At 45.6% G+C, this 19,130-nt stretch overlaps 1 protein-coding gene across 1 annotated transcript in view; it reads left to right on the top strand.

Annotated features, from left to right (window-relative positions):
• neo1a (neogenin 1a) overlaps positions 1–19,130 on the top strand; it is a 109,006-nt gene that overhangs the window by 52,649 nt on the left and 37,227 nt on the right. The window contains exons 7-11 of the mRNA XM_038986297.1: positions 8,681–8,915; positions 9,599–9,753; positions 14,340–14,488; positions 18,079–18,217; positions 18,386–18,435. Coding sequence (XP_038842225.1) covers positions 8,681–8,915; positions 9,599–9,753; positions 14,340–14,488; positions 18,079–18,217; positions 18,386–18,435 — 728 coding nt within the window. The remainder of the gene's footprint in view (positions 1–8,680; positions 8,916–9,598; positions 9,754–14,339; positions 14,489–18,078; positions 18,218–18,385; positions 18,436–19,130) is intronic.

Below are 19,130 nucleotides of genomic sequence, written 5' to 3'. Positions count from 1 at the left end.
CAGAGAATAGTACTGCGGCAGAGAATAGTACTGCGGCAGAGAATAGTACTGCGGCAGAGAATAGTACTGGGGCAGAGGAGAGTACTACTGGGCAGAGGAGAGTACTACTGGGGCAGAGGAGAGTACTACTGGGGCAGAGGAGAGTACTACTGGGGCAGAGGAGAGTACTACTGGGGCAGAGGAGAGTACTACTGGGGCAGAGGAGAGTACTACTGGGGCAGAGGAGAGTACTACTGGGGCAGAGGAGAGTACTACTGGGGCAGAGGAGAGTACTACTGGGGCAGAGGAGAGTACTACTGGGGCAGAGGAGAGTACTACTGGGGCAGAGGAGAGTACTACTGGGGCAGAGGAGAGTACTACTGGGGCAGAGGAGAGTACTACTGGGGCAGAGGAGAGTACTACTGGGGCAGAGGAGAGTACTACTGGGGCAGAGGAGAATAGTACTGGGGCAGAGGAGAGTACTACTGGGGCAGAGGAGAGTACTACTGGGGCAGAGGAGAGTACTACTGGGGCAGAGGAGAGTACTACTGGGGCAGAGGAGAATAGTACTGGGGCAGAGGAGAATAGTACTGGGGCACAGAATAGTACTGCCGCCCAGAATAGTACTGCGGCCCAGAATAGTACTGCGGCCCAGAATGCCACTACAGTATACTACTACAGCCTTCCCAGTTACAACGAAGATGAGAGAAAGCAGTGCTAAAAATAAAATATAGGGACTCCTCTGGGGCTCTGTACAACCCAACAAGAACACAAATGTAAACCCCTAGTGTCTGTCAGGGGGATAGAAGCTGTATCTTCAGGCCGGGCTCAGGGACAGGGCGACCAGACACTATTTGTGTTGTGTGTCACTGTGGCGTCTGTAGCAGCGGCTGTAAAGTCATAAAGCGAGCAGTGGTCCCCGTGCGACGCTCACAGCCATGTAAATGTGACAGTTTTACGCGCCCCGCATCTTGCCCCCCTCTCAGGAAGGCCTCGGAGAAGAGAGGGAGAGCGAGTCAGAGAGATGGCGAATTGAATCAGAGCGACTGTTGGTTTTACAGCTACGCACTCTGACAAGGGCTTTTTTATTTGCCTTGGAAGATGGATGGTGGACCAGCTAGTGTGGTATTAGTTTATATGGAGTACGTTCAAGATTGGAAATGAAATGTTTTGAAAATGTTAGAAATGTATAGAAATGAGGTTAGTCCAAACATACAGCCTACAGTAGTAACGTATTCTTAGTGCCCCATCAATAGTAAATACACTAAATAGTGGTGTTACCCAGAAGGCTCGGCCCACCTACAGGAAGTAATGGTAGTGTTACCCAGAAGGCTCGGCCCACCTACAGGAAGTAATGGTAGTGTTACCCAGAAGGCTCGGCCCACCTACAGGAAGTAATGGTAGTGTTACCCAGAAGGCTCAGCCCACCTACAGTAAGTAATGGTAGAGGAAACACAGACAACCCTAACTAGAACACCCACTTCCTCCGTCTACCTCTGATTACTGGGTCTGTGTGGTTTCCACTGTGAGCAGTTAGGCAGCTGATCAGAAGAGTGTGGTTTCCACTGTGTGTGTGTGTGTGTGTGTGTGTATGTATTTGTATTTACCACACTCTGTTCAAGGACCGTGAACGTGGGTTTGACTGCCAATTTTCTCCCTTGGGCTTTGTGTACTATACAATGGTTAGGACCGGCAGTGGTTGGTTCCTGAAGCTTATTATTCTTTGTATATTTTCCCTGATTGTTCATTCCGGCAGGGTAGCCTAGTGGTTAGAGCGTTGGATTAGTAACCGAAAGGTTGCAAGTTCAAATCCCCGAGCTGACGAGGTACAAATCTGTCGTTCTGCCCCTGAACAAGGCAGTTAACCCACTGTTCCTAGACCTTCATTGAAAATAAGAATTTGTTCTCAACTGACTTGCCTAGTTAAATAAAGATTTAAAATTTAAAAAAAAAATCCATCTCTGAGATTCATTTGCTTACCCGAGGACAGAATATTACCATCCGTGTGTTTTTCTGTTATTCTGTATGATAATTCAACCCGCTTTCTTTTTACAATGGAAACTGAAAGGTTATGTTTCTTTCCAGTTTACTGTATCTTTTCATTGCTTTTTTTCAAGGTCACACTTTCAACCTTGTTATCGCGGACGTTTTTAGCCCTGACCTGGGCTTGGTGTGTCACCTGCCTCAGCCTCACGCGCCAGTCACACCTTCCCTATCACTTTATCACTCACACTCCCTCCAGGATGCTGGTTGCTGTTGTTGGATACCACCCATCCCCGGAGTCTACTTTCAGGGCTCTACTCGGCCTAAATGGGTGGAAGCGCCACGTTGCGCAAAAACAAAGCTCTTCCTTTATACCCCGACAGGTCACCTGACCCCCAGCGGGGTCCCTGGGCTCCTGGCTCAGAGATGAGAGGCGTTGCCAGGCTTGCGTTTCCTTTTCACGTCAACCGCCCCCTGTCGTGCCACCCTCCCTCTACGCATATTGACCATCATGCAACATTCCAGGGTGGTATATAATAGGCTACCCGCCTCGATGTCCCTATGCGTGACATCCACCCCACGTAGACCATCCCAGCGACCCTGATTACACTGAATCCGGGGGGGGTTCCTCTCTGAGTTACACTAACAATTCATTTATTTGGCCCTTTCCTCCTGTTGGGAGAAACCTGGCACAAGCACCCCTGAGATATCAAACCACTTACCGTACTGTACACAGTTACGTGTTGAGAATTCAATTCACACACCAGGTAATAAGAACCTGCGGCCTGTTGGGGATTATGATGATGATGTAGGGTAAAACAGATTTCCTGCTTCTTTAACACTATAGGAGGAACCCCTGTGAGTGCCCCTCCCGTTTCTTCTCCACTGAGCATGTTTACCACTGGATGCTAATTTCCCCAAAGAAAGACTACAAGACGGGGGGGAGGCAATCAACATAGAAAAATATGTCCATGCTCTTATTCATTTACATATCAGGGCTCATGCCACAGCAGGCGCCTCACATGTTTTGGGCGAAGGGGGGGGGGGGGGGGGCATGATATACAATCATGACCCTACAGTGGAAGTGGATCAGGGAAGGATGTTTGTCTGATGAGGAAGGGGATGCTGTATGTATGCATGTACACACCAGACATTTAATTATTGATGGAACCAACCTGATTCAATTATCAGCTGTGTTTCAAAGCAGATGAAAGTCCAAGGGGAATTTTCTGTGTGTGAATTAAACGCGTACACTCTTGTGATGGGAGACTAGCATGCAGGCGCTCTGAGACCACGGATAGAGGGAAGGACTTTAAAGTGGCAAGGGTGGAGATTTAGTAGGTGGATGGGGGAGATGAGTGGGACGGGGGGGCAAAAGGAGTAAGACTGACTGCTCCATGGGCCTGCTTTAGCCCTAGCAGGGGTGTAGGAGTCAGGGGACAGGGAGGGAGGTTAGACCTCTAGGGAGCCTACCTCTCCACCCTCACCAGATGAGTCTCCGTACACTCACTCCATCATATCCCCTGATGCCTGGAACACTAGGGGTGCTCCCTAATCCTGCTCTGTCATGCTGTGACCCCCCCAACCACCCTCTCCACCAGATCCGTCCGTCCACTTCAGTTGTGTTGTCCTCCTGCAGCTCCATCCCTTTATCTCACCAGCCAGAGGGTCCTCAGGCAGAAAACAGCCCCCCCCCCTAAAAAAAACACACAAAAAAAACAGACCCATCCCAAATGTTTCATCTTCCACACGTCTCTGATGCCTTAGTTCCACTTTGCTCTATTTTTAGGCTGTAATGCAGTTATTTGGCTCTTTGTTGACGACCGAAGAAAAAATAAAGTGTCTTCCAATGAGTTGTGTGATCTGGCAACACTGTTGGTAGCTGTAGGTTTTCTACTTAATGTTGAACCACCGTACCACAAGCCCTTCAAGTTCCCAACCCCTTCACTTGTCCTTGGATTCCTTTACAATGAGCTGTTCCAGAAAATACTTTCCTTATCTGTGCTTCATAAAATAAAGAATATGCCATGTTTTAGATCCCAGATTTCCAATTTGCTGCAAACACCTGTTGAAATGGTGCAGGGAGTGGAAGAAATGAATATGGAGATACCGAGAACTCATGCGGACAGCTCCAAATCACCCAGAACCCATGAACTCATGTCTAACCTTAGCGCTACAGTGGACTACTTTGCTTTCTCTGTGGCGCGAGCCTCACTGAAAACCAGCTTTAATGCCACCTTCTCAGGAGGGAAACCCCATGTGTATCAAGTTACTGATCTGTGTTTTGTGCCTTGGGCAGTGGGCATTCTGTAACCCTTATAAACTTTATAAGAAATCAGATGCCTCTCCCGTCCCTCACGACTCCTCTCACCACGTAAAAAGGTGTCAGAAACAGAAACACTTTGTCCTCAAAGGCCAACAGGCAGAGGCGGCCCCGAAGAGGAGGGTGGGGGAACAGCGTCCTCCTCTTGAACAAGTCCAACGCTTGGCCAACCGACGAACGAGAGGAAGCAAGGGACCGGGAGATAAAGAACAAACGACATGTTTCATCTGCCTCTCCATCTTTCTCGTTCCCTCCCTCGTTTTTGTCTTGAAGACATTTGTCTGTCTCTTACCCGAGTTTGTATCTTTTGTCGACACATCAAGAGCCTCTCCAAATGTCACGAGCTGTCAGAATTCTCTTTCCTCTGATGTTATCGGCTGGAGACTAGCAAGAGAACATGGCCTCTTGAACAAATGAATGACTGAAATGGTCTTCGCTTTGCTTCCAGCAGCAACCAATTGGATACGACCACACCACAATCGTTCTCGCTTGATCAGAACCCCCTACAAACGCCGTTTCAGAACATCTCAGAGGAAGCATCACAAATCAGTCAAGAGCGCAGTCTGTCTGCCATCACACATGTTCTTGTTGAAGTTCTATGAAAGCTTGGATGTGTTCATTTAGCTGCTTAACTGACCATGATATTTTGCTGAAAAAGGAATCAAGACATTTCCTTTAAATCTTTTAGCTCTTTCAGTATTTTTTTAACCATCTTATATCAGCTCTCTCCTTTTCATGTGCCATATCTCATCCTCTTTTGCTGAGGAGCATGACCGTCTCTTTTCCCTCTCTCTCCTCCCTCCTTTCCTCCCGGAGATAAAAGTGCTCATTCTGTAATAAGCCATTCGTTTAGCCATGTGGCTCTGTTCAGCTACATTACATGAACCCAACCCACAGACAGAAGCAGACACTGTTTCCTTCACTTCTGAGACTAGTTTTACCATTATGCAACACTTGGCAAGACCTCTCACTCTCCAAGTTACATAGTAGCGACTTTGAACACTGCCTGGTGACGTCATTGTTGACCTGAATCCTAAATAACCATGCTTTCTTTGTATATAACAGCAAATGAGATGTTTGAAAGCCCAACAGCCTGCCAATGAGCTAATTGTCCTGTGGTGTACGTGTGCCGAGACAGGACTTCACGTTTTAAAACCCATGGCCGACTTTTCTTCTACACGTCTACCCGTCAGACAAAGTGGCAGCTCATTTTGCCAGTTATGTTTTCATATGTCCACAAAGTTGACGTATTGTACAACTCGTATTGACATTACTAGAAGCTTAGGCACCAGTTACTTCCCTTGTAATCAAACTTGAAAAGGTACTGGAAATCTTTGTCCTGAAGAGCTCCACTGATATCATTCAGCTGCCCTGGAAAGTACAGTATGTTTAATAAGATTCTTCCGTTATTAACGGTTTCCTTTGAATCTTTTTGTCTATTTCTTATACGCAGTACCCAGATACCTGGTTGAGGTAGAGGATAACTTTCCTCATTAGCTCCTAATGACAGCCATTCATTACCAGTGTCACACGCCCTAATGACACAATTCATCTACTAGAAATAGACCATCAGAACAGCTACAGTAGAAATCTAGGATTCTACTCAATTTCTTCCTTACTATAACTGTCCATGGCTGAGAATAGATGGAAGACTGATTGTGACCAGGAGACTGAGACATGTGCTGTTCTCTGTAGTACCACTGAGACTAACATTAACAAGGAGGAGACTGAGACATGTCCTGTTCTCTATAGTACCGCTGAGACTAACATTATGGTTTTCATCTACTCGCTGTATGCCCGGTGCCAACTTGGACATAGTGGTCCTTAGCACGTGGCCGCATGCCAGCGCCTCGCTAGGCAGCTCAGGAGCCTCTCCACCCAGTTGACTGCCATCTTTCTTCCCCCTTTTCTTTCCCTTTATTCCTTCCCCGGCAATTTGCTCCGGGTTCTGTCTCCAACAGAATGGTAATCCTCCAGCTGAGCCTTAAAGCCCAGAGGACTGAGGGGAGTGGAAGGGGGCAAGCCCCGGCCCAACGGAGTAAGCTTGGGCGGTATCCAGATTCATACTTTCATACCGACCTTGTGCCAAACCAGGATATTCGGTAATACTGGCACGGAACACACGGGGCGCTGTTTTCAAACCCCACTGATACTCTGAAATCCGAAGGTTAGCAATGCTAAAAAGTCCCATAGAGAATGCTAACTAAATGCTAACAAGCGCGTTGTGAAGATTTTATACATTCTTACCTAAACTACACAACTAACTCAAAAATGCTACTTACAGTTTGCTGCACACACATAACAAATATAAGCCACAAGGCTCTTGATCCAAGAGGGGATTCTCTGCAGCTAGATAGTTAACTAGCTACTAAATTAGCAAACCAAATGCACAATTGCAGAGCTTTTAGCACATTTTTGACAGTTAACTTAATAGTTATAAGATATCTAGCTGGTAAACATTTAGTTGTGAATTCCATATTGTAATTTGATCACCTGGCACATGCTGCACAACAGTGACTCACAAGGCCCCAGTCTTTTGTCCAAGTGTGCTTGTAAACAAACACCACATGTAAACTTCATAATGAAAATTGATGTGACAGGTGAAATGAAACAACACAATCTTTATCTCCTAATGTATTGCACAAGTTGACTGCAGGTATTTACTTAAAAAGTAGCTACAAATATTCACATTTATATAAACAAAAATTAATGGTATTGAAAAAACGTCCAATGGCTTTTTCCAAATACCCCGGTATACGGTGTGTATATACGGTATACCGCCCAAGCCTAAAACCGTCTCTGACCGAGAGCGTCCTACGTACACATACAGCCGTATAGACACACACACACACACACTCATCCAAATGGACACACACACACAAATGGACACATACAACTGTCATAGACATGTCAGAACTGTTTATGATATGAGGATATGACCTCTGAAAGTCACACGATTAACAGATATGTCAAGTAAACAGTTCCCAATGCTTTCCCGGCAGCAGCCCAGTCACACTGACAGACAGACAGCTCACTCTGTGTACTAGTCAGTAATTGCTGTGAATGATTGCTGTGAATGTCATCTCTGCATTCCGTCTAATGGCTCGTGTCATTACAGAGAAGCTGTAGTGAAATGAACCGGACTTAATGTATTTCCTACAGGTATGAATCAGATGGATGTATATCCTCCTCAGGCCCTCTTTGTAAAATGGCTTTATGTTTATTGAGAGAGATGGAGCCCAAGTATTCCCAGTTGTTGGCTGTTTCTGTGATTGAATATTTTGTTGATGATTAGATTGTTTACATTTATATTGGCGTGTATTTTTTATTATAGGAGGTGAGGAGAATTTTCACTCAGTGCCCAAGGAAAATATGTTGTAACTCTGTAGAATGACACTTATTTATTATCTTCCCTCTACTCAAATATACAGGGGAATCTATTCCCAGTGTGTGTGTGTGTGTGTGTGTGTGTGTGTGTGTGGAGTGTGTTCTCACTTATATCTGTAATATACAGCAAATCCCACACCACTCTGTTCAATATCCAAGGTCATGGCATCGCTGGAATCTGTCATATAAACAGATAGTGTAGTCTCCCTGAATAAGCATCTCCTCAGTGTGTCATGATGGATAGATGTACTATGGCCAGCATACATTTGCATATAGAGTTGTATTTCTCTACATATATATATACCCCATATGTTCAGTTTCCATACATTTTGGCATTGCCCTCGACTTGATTCCTTTGACCTGCAACCAATGGAAATGCCACAGTCTCTCTGACATTCTTTCCCTGTGTTGTGTCTGAGTCGTCTGGTATAAAATAGAAAGCAGATATACCCATGTCTAGCCACAGATTGTTCTGAGAAAGCACCAAATTACATTTTTTCACATTGCTGTGGGTAGACAGTGGAATAGCGCCAGTACAAGTGCATTAAAACATTATAGGGTGGGTTTGACAGTTGGTGTGGAGCTCTAAGGTCACACTTTGCTATGTAAAATATGTACAAAGTCTAGACTGTATTTTGTATATGTGTTCATACACCATTCAGTGGTGTTTGTGTGCTCCTCCCCTCTTCCATTAGAGATGTTGTGCATGTTTAGTCTCCCTCCTTCTGTATTGTGTTTCGTGGGGATTATTCCAGCGTGATATTACTGTGTTCTTGTGATTCCTTGTCATGCCGAGAGCCCTTTTTTTTGTTACGTGGTTGTTATTTTGTGTGTTTCTTCTGTTTTCTTTTTTGTTCTCCTTTTTTTTGCTGTCCTTTCCTTTCTTCTCTGTTCCTTTTGGATGCCCGCCTTCCGTCCATCTCTTTCTCCTCTCTTTCGCTGTCTTCACCTCCCTTCACCTTCCATCCACCTGACCCCTACTCATCTCCCTCCACTCCACCCTCAAAGATGTAGCTCTCCCCACCCCTCCTCTCCCCTCACTGACTCCTGACACTACTGACCATGTAACGCCAGGCTCCAGAGGTGTGGCTAACCCCACTGGCCCCACCCCCTCCGCCCCCCGTGACGTCGTGGCCTCGCTGGTCTCCACCCGCTTCATCAAGCTCACCTGGCGCCCTCCAGCTGAGCCCAATGGAGAAGACCTCACCTACTCTGTCTACTTCAATCAGGAGGGTACCAACAGGTAGGGACCCTACAGTACAGTATTACACACTACTCAGTGTATTATAGCAGGTAGGCCCTCTATTCAGTACAGTACATCATACACCCTACTGAGGGCCCCTATAGCATTCACCCTACTGAGGGCCCCTATAGCATTCACCCTACTGAGGGCCCCTATAGCATTCACCCTACTGAGGGCCCCTATAGCATTCACCCTACTGAGGGCCCCTATAGCATTCACCCTACTGAGGGCCCCTATAGCATTCACCCTACTGAGGGCCCCTATAGCATTCACCCTACTGAGGGCCCCTATAGCATACACCCTACTGAGGGCCCCTATAGCATACACCCTACTGAGGGCCCCTATAGCATACACACTGCCCAGTGTACAGGTAGACTCTTGCTATGAAATGGTGTGTAGTCTGTAAATTCAACACAGTCCACTCAGTAGAAATCAAGTGATGTAGTATTGCTTGCCTTCTATTGATAGTGTGTGCACTAACTGACCTATTGATAGTGTGTGCACTAACTGACCTGTTGAGTGTGTGTGTGCACTAACTGACCTGTTGAGTGTGTGTGTGCACTAACTGGGCTGTTGAGTGCGTGTGTGTGCACTAACTGGGCTGTTGATAGTGTGTGTGCACTAACTGGGCTGTTGAGTGCGTGTGTGTGCACTAACTGGGCTGTTGTGTGTCTGTGTCTCAGGGAGCGTATCCTGAACACCAGTCGGCCAGGTGAGATGCAGGTGACCATTCAGAACCTGATGCCCGACTCCAAGTACAAGTTCCGGGTGGTGGCGCACAACAAGAACGGCCTGGGAGAGAGCTCTGCCGTCCTCAAGGTGGCCACCCAGGGTGAAGGTAAAACACACATACTGTATACTCTACAAACAAACATAAACACTTACACAGGGATGAACATGAACCCAGACCACCCCACTGTCGCTCAGAGGACTACAGTCCTCTACTCTCCAGGCCGTAGAAGACGGCCTCTGTAGTGGTTGTTCATTTCCTTCCATTTACTTACCTGTGTGAGAGAGGTGTGTGTTTGAACATGGCCTCCCATACTGTGGCTGAGGAAGAAGGGTGTGTGTGTGTGTGTGTATAGTGGGGTATGGTAGGCAGGCTGAATTAAAATGCATCCTCCTTCCCTCCAGTCCTCCAATCCGTAATACCTCCTCCGTCAAACATTGACACTGTATCCATTCAGTGTATACTATACTTTGACACTGTATCCATTCACAGTGAATACCAGGCCTTATTGGGATGTTGTGACTGGAGCGTTTTCCCCTCACAGCTCTACAGTACACATGCTAAGGGCTTCCCCCTCCATGGCACAGTAGAGGTGAACGCCCTCCTAATCATCTCTCCTCCTCTCTCCCTCACGGCTGGGCCTATTCATCTCTCCTTCTCTCTCCCCATCACTGCTCAGCCTATTCATCTCTCCTTCTCTCTCCCTCACGGCTGGGCCTATTCATCTCTCCTTCTCTCTCTCCCAACACGGCTGGGCCTATTCATCTCTCCTTCTCTCTCCCAACACGGCTCAGCCTATTCATCTCTCCTTCTCTCTCCCCATCACGGCTCAGCCTATTCATCTCTCCTTCTCTCTCTCCCAACACGGCTCAGCCTATTCATCTCTCCTCCTCTCTCCCCATCACTGCTCAGCCTATTCATCTCTCCTTCTCTCTCCCTCACGGCTGGGCCTATTCATCTCTCCTTCTCTCTCTCCCAACACGGCTGGGCCTATTCATCTCTCCTTCTCTCTCCCAACACGGCTCAGCCTATTCATCTCTCCTTCTCTCTCCCCATCACGGCTCAGCCTATTCATCTCTCCTTCTCTCTCTCCCAACACGGCTCAGCCTATTCATCTCTCCTCCTCTCTCCCTCATCACGGCTCAGCCTATTCATCTCTCCTTCTCTCTCCATCACTGCTCAGCCTATTCATCTCTCCTTCTCTCTCCCTCATCACGGCTCAGCCTATTCATCTCTCCTTCTCTCTCCCTCATCACGGCTCAGCCTATTCATCTCTCCTTCTCTCTCCCTCATCACGGCTCAGCCTATTAATCTCTCCTCCTCTCTCCCGCCATCACGGCTCAGCCGTTGCCCAGTTTCTAGGGCAGTCTCTGCCTTTCTACCTGTGTCCTTTGCACCTGGCACTCCATAATGTGTGCTGGCGGGAGCCTAACTACCCATGGGGATAGCAAAGGGGGCAGCCAGTGCCAGGGACAAATTTGTCTGTCTGTCAGCATCTCTTCTAGGTTATAAATGAAGGTTTAAACTGTTGACCTGATTCCAAGTACCCGACCTGGACCGACCACACAGCATCCCTCACTGTATATATCTTACACACACCAGACACCTACTATATATACTGACAAATGAGAGCCTCCGTGTACTGCCGGGCATATCTGCAGCTAACACACAGCAAAGGTACATGTTCCTTTCCCTTAGAGAAGAATTGGGGTATTTGTCAGTGAAACTGGGGTCTCAAGTATTTTCCATGCTTGATGGACAAAGGCGTAGTTTGTATTACATATAGAATCAACATTGTCTGTCTGTTAAAACACTGCTATAGGTTCCTTGTGTGTGTATATACAGTGTATTTTGATTTGTTTAACACTTTTTTGGTTACTACATGATTCCATATGGATTATTTCATAGTTTTGAGGTCTTCACTATTATTCTACAATGTAGAAAATATTAAAAATAAAGAAAAACCCTTGAATGTGTAGGTGTGTCCAAACTTTTGACTGGTACTGTATTACTACCATTCAAAAGTTTGGGGTCACTTAGAAATGTCCTTGTTTTTGAAAGAATATCTATTTTTTTGTCCATTTAAAATGACATCAAATTGATCAGAAATAGTGTAGACATTGTTAACTTCTTACGGCTGAGATCCCGTTAAGGGGATCGATATGACAACAGCCAGTTAAAGTGCAGGGTGCCAAATTCAAACAGAAATTTCATAATTGAAATTCCTCAAACATACAAGTATTTTACACCATTTTAAAGATAAACTTGTTGTTAACCCCACCACAGTGTCCGATTTTCAAAAAGGCTTTACGACGAAAGCATACCATGCGATTATGTTAGGTCAGCACCTAGTCACAGAAAAACACAGCCATTTTTCCAGCCAAAGAGAGGAGTCACAAAAAGCAGAAATAGAGATAAAATGAATCACTAACCTTTGATGATCCTCATCAGATGACACTCATAGGACTTCATGTTACACAATACATGTATGTTTTGTTCGATAAAGTTCATATTTATATCCAAACATCTGTTTACATTGGCGCGCTATAGTAATGTTTTGCTTCCAAAACATCCAGTGATTTTGCAGAGAGCCACATCAATTTACAGAAATACTCATAATAAACATTGATAAAAGATACAATTGTTATGCATGGAATTATAGATAAACTTCTCCTAATGCAACCACTGTGTCAGATTTCAAAAAAGCTTTACGGAAAAGGCACACCATGCAATAATCTGAGTACAGCGCTCAGAGACCAAAACAAGCCATACAGATACCCGCCATGTTGTGGAGTCAACAGAAGTCAAGTAAATATTCACTTACCTTTGATGATCTTCATCAGAATGCACTCCCAGGAATCCCAATTCCACAATAAATGTTTGTTTTGTACGATAAAGTCCATAATTTATGTCCAAATACCTCCTTTTTGTTCGCGCGTTTAGTTCACAAATCCTAATTCATGATGCGCGAGCACTAGGTCCAGACGAAAAGTCAAAAAGTTCCGTCACAGTTTGTAGAAACATGTCAAACGATGTATAGAATCAATCTTTAGGATGTTTTTAACATAAATCTTCAATAATGTTCCAACTGGAGAATTCCTTTGTCTTTAGAAATGCAATGGAACGCAGCTAACTCTCACGGGCGGGCGCGAGACTAAGCTCATGGCATTCTGCCAGACCTCTTACTCAATCAGCTCTTATTCGCTCCTCCTTCACAGTAGAAGCCTGAAACAAGACTGTTGACTGTTCTAGTGGAAGCCTTAGGAAGTGCAATCGGACCAAATTTTACACTGTATATTGGATAGGCAAAGACTTGAAAACCTACAAACCTCAGATTTCCCACTTCCTGGTTGGATTTTTTCTCAGGTCTTTGCCTGCCATATGAGTTCTGTTATACTCAGACATCATTCAAACAGTTTTAGAAACTTCAGAGTGTTTTCTATCCAAATATACTAATAATATGCATATCTTAGCTTCTGGGCCTGAGTAGCAGGCAGTTTACTCTGGGCACCGTATTCATCCAAGCTACTCAATACTGCCCCCCAGCCATAAGAAGTTAATGTTGTAAATGACTATTGTAGCTGGAAACGGCAGATTTTTAATGGAATATCTACATTGGCGTACAGAGGCCCGTTATCAGCAACCATCACTCCTGTGTTCCAATGGCACATTGTGTTAGCTTATCCAAGTTTATCATTTTAAAAGGCTAATTGAGCATTAGAAAACCCTTTTGCAATTATGTTAGCACAGCTGAAAACTGTTGTGCTGATTAAAGAAGCAATAAAACTGGCCTGGAGCATCAGCATTTGTGGGTCCGATTTACAGGCTCAAAATGGCTAGAAACAAATACCTTTCTTCTGATACTCACAACATTAACAATGTCTACACTGTATTTCTGATCAATTTGATGTTATTTTAATGGACAAAAAATTTGATTTTCTTTCAAAACAAGGACATTTCTAAGTGACCCCACACTTTTGAACGGTAGTGTACATACATACACACGACATCCTCAACACCACAGAAGTTCCCTCTGGAGGACTAGGTATGGTTAATGCTGCATTACATTTGCCACACAGCTCAGTTTCTCAGACCCTATCGTTATCCCTCTAGAGACTACATCCTCTAGTAGATGTGTGGTTCTCAGCACCTGCTACCACAGTCTTGTGTTAAACAGCTACGCCGGCCGGCACCAGAGCTGTTAATTGAATGTAATGACTCACGTCCCTGCAGAGCAAACAACAATGGAAACACCCCCCTCCCTCCTCAACCACTTGGTTTAGTCCCAGCCGCTGTCTCTCGGCTAACCAATTCCAATTAACTTAATACTTCAAATAAATTCCTCTGTAAACCAAGCATGACCCTGTCTGTCCCCGCTCCCCCCTCTCACCTACTGGAATACCATGCTAGAGGGATTGGTGGGATGATGTGGGAGAATGACCACAGCATGTGTGTCAGGTTTTGCGGTTACAGAAAAAAACGGGGACATTCCAAAATGGCAGTCTTTCAAATTGGGACCGAATTGTCTCCAAGTGATTGAATGAGAGTGTGGTTTTGTGCAAGTGTGATTTTATGATATGGCTTACATATGAAAAAAATAGAAATACTGAGATTTGGGGGGGGAAATGGCTTCCTGTGTCTTTTTTATTTTGGGATTCATACTAAGTATCCTCTGTCTCCTTTGGTGTTTCCAGTGCAAGTTCCTGGCCCCGCCCCCAACCTGCAGGCTGTGTCGACCACACCCACCTCCGTCACCCTCAACTGGGACACGCCCCTCACTGGCAACGGAGACGTCCTCACGTACAAGGTCTACTATATGGAGAAGGGTCTGGACCTGGAACAGGTAAGACCCAGTGTGATGGGTGGGGGAGTTAGAATGCCCTATATGTTGAGATAGTGATCCATCATATTCTATGAGAGAGATTAGTCTTGTGATGGTGTAACAACAAGACTGCAAACAGAACAGCGAAATTAACCGTTGCTTTGCCCGGCTTAGCATCAGCGATATATCAGCACCATATAGCCCATTGAAGTGTCACAGCCCAGTAGACTGCCTTGAAACTCCTATTCCCCGAAGCTCCAAAGCCTCTGCTCTATTCCTACTCTATCAGAAAGCTGGCAGCACCACCCTCTATATTCCCCAGTCTCCCAGCAGGCCACAGTGCAGCGCACCGCAGCACAGCCTCCTGAGTCATCCAGCCCTGCCAGCCCAACCAGCCAGGCGTTAAAGAGCCTTTAATATGATAATGGATGAAATGTCAGCCAGCACAACGAGTAATGATGCTGTTGCTGCTGCCATCCCTCGCTCCCTAGAGGAGAGAGAGAGAGGCTGACAGGAAGAGAAGAGGCTGATCTGACTATCTCTTTATCTGAAAAGAGAGGAACAAAGGTTGAATCCAGAGAACAGGGTAGCTAACAGGGTGTTAGAGTGGATGAATTATTGAGGCGGGGACGGGGAAGCCTTCAGGAAGTGGCATGTCTACAAGGAGGAAGCTGTCACAATGGCGCGCCTGATTTCAGTTGAACAGTTACACTGTGGTTTTACTACCCAGGGATGAAGATTAGGGCGTCCCCAAATAGAAGGGGCTTTTTAAAAAGAAGTAGCTAGGTTTCCAACCAATTGGCAACAGATTTTTATATCTGCATCAAAACAATATCCCACCAGATAACGGTTTCCATCAGATTGACTTGTTGCAGATAAAGGGCTGTGCGTGATGACGTAGTGCCAATAAAATAACTTTTGCGGTTAAACTCCCATGTACTGAAGGGGAAAAAAGTTAAATGGGTTTCCATCGCATTTCCAACAACTGATGGTTTTGTCACAAAAAATGTTGCGTTATATAGTGAATGTGCCAACTCTGGTCTTGGCATGTGCGCTATAGACAACAGCTCGCAGATACAATGTGTGTATAAGCCTACATGATGAGATAATTATGGACAAAAAGAGCAAGATTCTTTTTTTATCATCATGTCATCAGAATAAGACCCTTGATATTTATTGGAAAGGAGCATCAAGCTCATCACCGTGCACTTTCACCACCCTGTGAAGTTCATCATAAACTAAAAGATTAAGAACAGACACTGGCCTTCAAGGCAGAGTTCCTCTGTCCAGTGTCTGTGTTCTTTTGCCCATCTTAATCTTTTCTTTTTATTGGCCAGTCTGAGATATGGCTTTTTCTTGGGGAGATGGGCAAAAGAACACAGCCACTGGACAGAGGAACTCTGCCTAGAAGGCCAGCATCCTGGAGTCGCCTCTTCACTGTTGACATTGAGACTGGTGTTTTGCGGGTACTATTTAATAAAGCTGCTAGTTGAGGACTTGTGAGGCATCTGTTTCTCAAACTAGACACACTAATGTACTTGTCCTCTTGCTCAGTTGTGCACCGGTGCCTCCCACTCTTTCTATTCTGGTTAGAGCCAGTTTGCGCTGTTCTGTGACGGGAGTAGTACACAGCGTTATATGAGATCTTCAGTTTCTTGCCAATTTCTCAGAACAAGAATAGACTGACGAGTTTCAGAAGCAAGTCTTTGTTTCTGGACATTTTGAGCCTGTACTCGAACCCACAAATGCTGATTCTCCAGATTCTCAACTAGTCTAAAGAAGGCCAGGTTTATTTCTGCTTTAATCAGCACAAGTTTTCAGCTGTGCTAACATAATTTCAAAAGCTTTTCAAATGATCAATTAGCCTTTTAAAATGATAAACTTGGATTAGCTAACACAACCTGCCATTGGAACACAGGGCTGAATGAAAATGGGCTTATTTTTAGATATGGTGGGTGCAGGGGGTTAAATGTGGGTATATGTGCGTGTGTGTGTGGCAGTAGTGGTGGTGGTGGTGGTAGTGGCAGCAGTAGCGGTGTTGATTAGTAGTGGTGGTAATGGTAGCAGTAGTAGCAGCAGTAGAAGAGGTGGGGGTAATGGTGGTGATAGTAGTAGTAATGGTGGTAGTAGTAGTAGTGATACTGGTAGTAATGATAGTAGTAGTAATAATGATAGTGGTGGTGACAGTAATAATGGTGGTGGTGGTGGTGGTAGTAGTAGCGATGGTGGTGATGATAGTGGTAGTGGTGATGGTAGTGGTGATGATAGTAGTAGTGGTGATGGCGGTGATGATAGTGGTGGTAGTGGCGGTGATGATAGTAGTGGTGATGATAGTAGTAGGGTGGTAGTAGTAGGGTGGTAGTAGTAGGGTGGTAGTAGTAGTGGTGATGATAGTAGTGGTGATGATAGTAGTGGTGATGATAGTAGTAGTAGTGGTGATGATAGTAGTAGTAGTGGTGATGGTAGTAGTAGTAGTAGTGGTGATGATAGTAGTAGTAGTAGTGGTGATGATAGTAGTAGTAGTGGTGATGATAGTAGTAGTAGTAGTGGTGATGATAGTAGTAGTAGTGGTGATGATAGTAGTAGTAGTGGTGATGATGATAGTAGTAGTGGTGATGATGATAGTAGTAGTGGTGATGATGATAGTAGTGGTGATGATGATAGTAGTGGTGATGATGATAGTAGTAGTGGTGATGATAGTAGTAGTGGTAATGATAGTAGTAGTGGTAATGATAGTAGTAGTGGTAATGATAGTAGTAGTGGTGATGGTAGTAGGGTAATGGTAATGATAGTAGTAGTAGTGGTAATGATAGTAGTAGTAGTGGTGGTGGTAGTGGTGATGATGATGGTGGTAGTGGTGATGATGGTGGTAGTAGTATTGGTGGTGATCGTAGTAGTGGTAGTTGTGATAGTAGTGGTGGTAGTAGTCGTAACGGTGGTAGTGGTGGAAGTAGTAGCGGTGGTGGTGGTGGAAGTAGTAGCGGTGGTAGTGGTGGAAGTAGTGGTGGTGGTGGTGGTAGTAGTAGTGGTGGTGGTGGTAGTAGTAGTGGCGGTGGTAATGGTGGTGGTGATGGTAGTCGTGGTGATGGTAGTCATGGCGGTAGTAGCGGTGGTGGTGATGGTAGTGGTGATGGTAGTCGTGGCGGTAGTAGTAGTGGTGGCGGTGGTAATGGTGGTGGTGATGGTAGTGGTGATGGTAGTCATGGCGGTAGTCGTGGTAGTGGTGATGGTAGTCGTGGCAGTAGTGGTGGCGGTGGTAGTGGTGGCGGTAGTAATGGTGATGGTAGTCGTGGCGGTAGTAGTAGTAGTGGTGGTGGTGATAGTAGTAGTGGTGATGGTGGTAGTAGTAGTAGCGGTAGTAGCGGTGGTAGTAGTGGTGATGGTAGTAGTAGTAGTAGTGGTGGTGGTGGTAGTAGCGGTGGTGATAGTAGTAGTAGTAGCGGTGGTGATAGTAGTAGTAGTAGCGGTGATGGTAGTAGTAGTAGTAGTAGTGGTGATGGTAGTAGTAGTGGTGGTGGTGGTAGTAGTAGTATAAAACAAGGAGAAGTACAAAATACATCTACAGAAGCACTACTTAACTTTGTGTACCACCTCTCTTCTCAAAATCTCAGGACATAGACGCTGGAGCTCTGTCCTACACCTTGATGGGTCTGAAGAAGTTCACAGAGTACAGCATTAGAGTGGTGGCCTTCAACAAGCATGGTCCGGGAGTGTCCACAGGAGACATCACCGTCACCACCCTGTCTGATGGTAAGCAGGGGACAGATGAAGGAGCGGAACTCTTCCTCTCTCATAGGAGAAATGGGTAGATCACAACGGGCAGTCTCCATTGGAAGAGGAAGATGTTAAAGACCTGGTGTGTTGAGGTGATCTCTCTTGAGTTCTAAAGAGTAAAACACCTTGTTTTTACCCCTACAGTTCCCAGTGCACCTCCTCAAAACCTCACTGTGGAAGTTCACAACTCAAAGGTAAGCACAAGTCAGCCACTTCTCTTTAACACGCAGACACTCTCCCTACCTCTCAGGTGATGTGATAGCTGTGGGCCTAACCCTGTTTTCAATGCTATTAGCTCTTGTCAGTGGGCTCAGCTCATACACAGACTGCCAGCGTTGTGCTTGAACCCTGTATCGATCCACCCAGCAAGCGGCTGGAGACTGGGCCTGTCTGAAGGCTTTCGTCTCGCTCTCTCTACCACAACTCCTACAGCCTCACACATCTAGAGGCTCATCTCCCACAGGAAGGCTTTCTATCCAGCTCACTTGTGTCCGTTTGTGAGTGAGTCAGGAGCTCTTGCTGCTGCAGCACATGGAGATGTGTTAAACTGAGTCAGGAGCTCTTGCTGGTTGGTGTATTTAGTACCACTATAGAGATAGGCGGGGTGTATTTAGTACCACTATAGAGATGGGGGGGGTGTATTTATTACCACTATAGAGATGGGCGGGGTGTATTTAGTACCACTATAGAGATGGGCGGGGTGTATTTAGTACCACTATAGAGAGGGGGGGTGTATTTAGTACCATTATAGAGATGGGGGGTGTATTTAGTACCACTATAGAGATGGGGGGTGTATTTAGTACCACTATAGAGATGGGGGGTGTATTTAGTACCACTATAGAGATGGGGGGTGTATTTAGTACCACTATAGAGATGGGGGGTGTATTTA

The sequence above is a fragment of the Salvelinus namaycush genome, unplaced genomic scaffold (assembly GCF_016432855.1).
Source record: "Salvelinus namaycush isolate Seneca unplaced genomic scaffold, SaNama_1.0 Scaffold449, whole genome shotgun sequence".
In the NCBI taxonomy this organism is placed as follows: Eukaryota; Metazoa; Chordata; class Actinopteri; order Salmoniformes; family Salmonidae; genus Salvelinus; species Salvelinus namaycush.
This window is presented reverse-complemented; position numbering and strand designations above follow the sequence as displayed.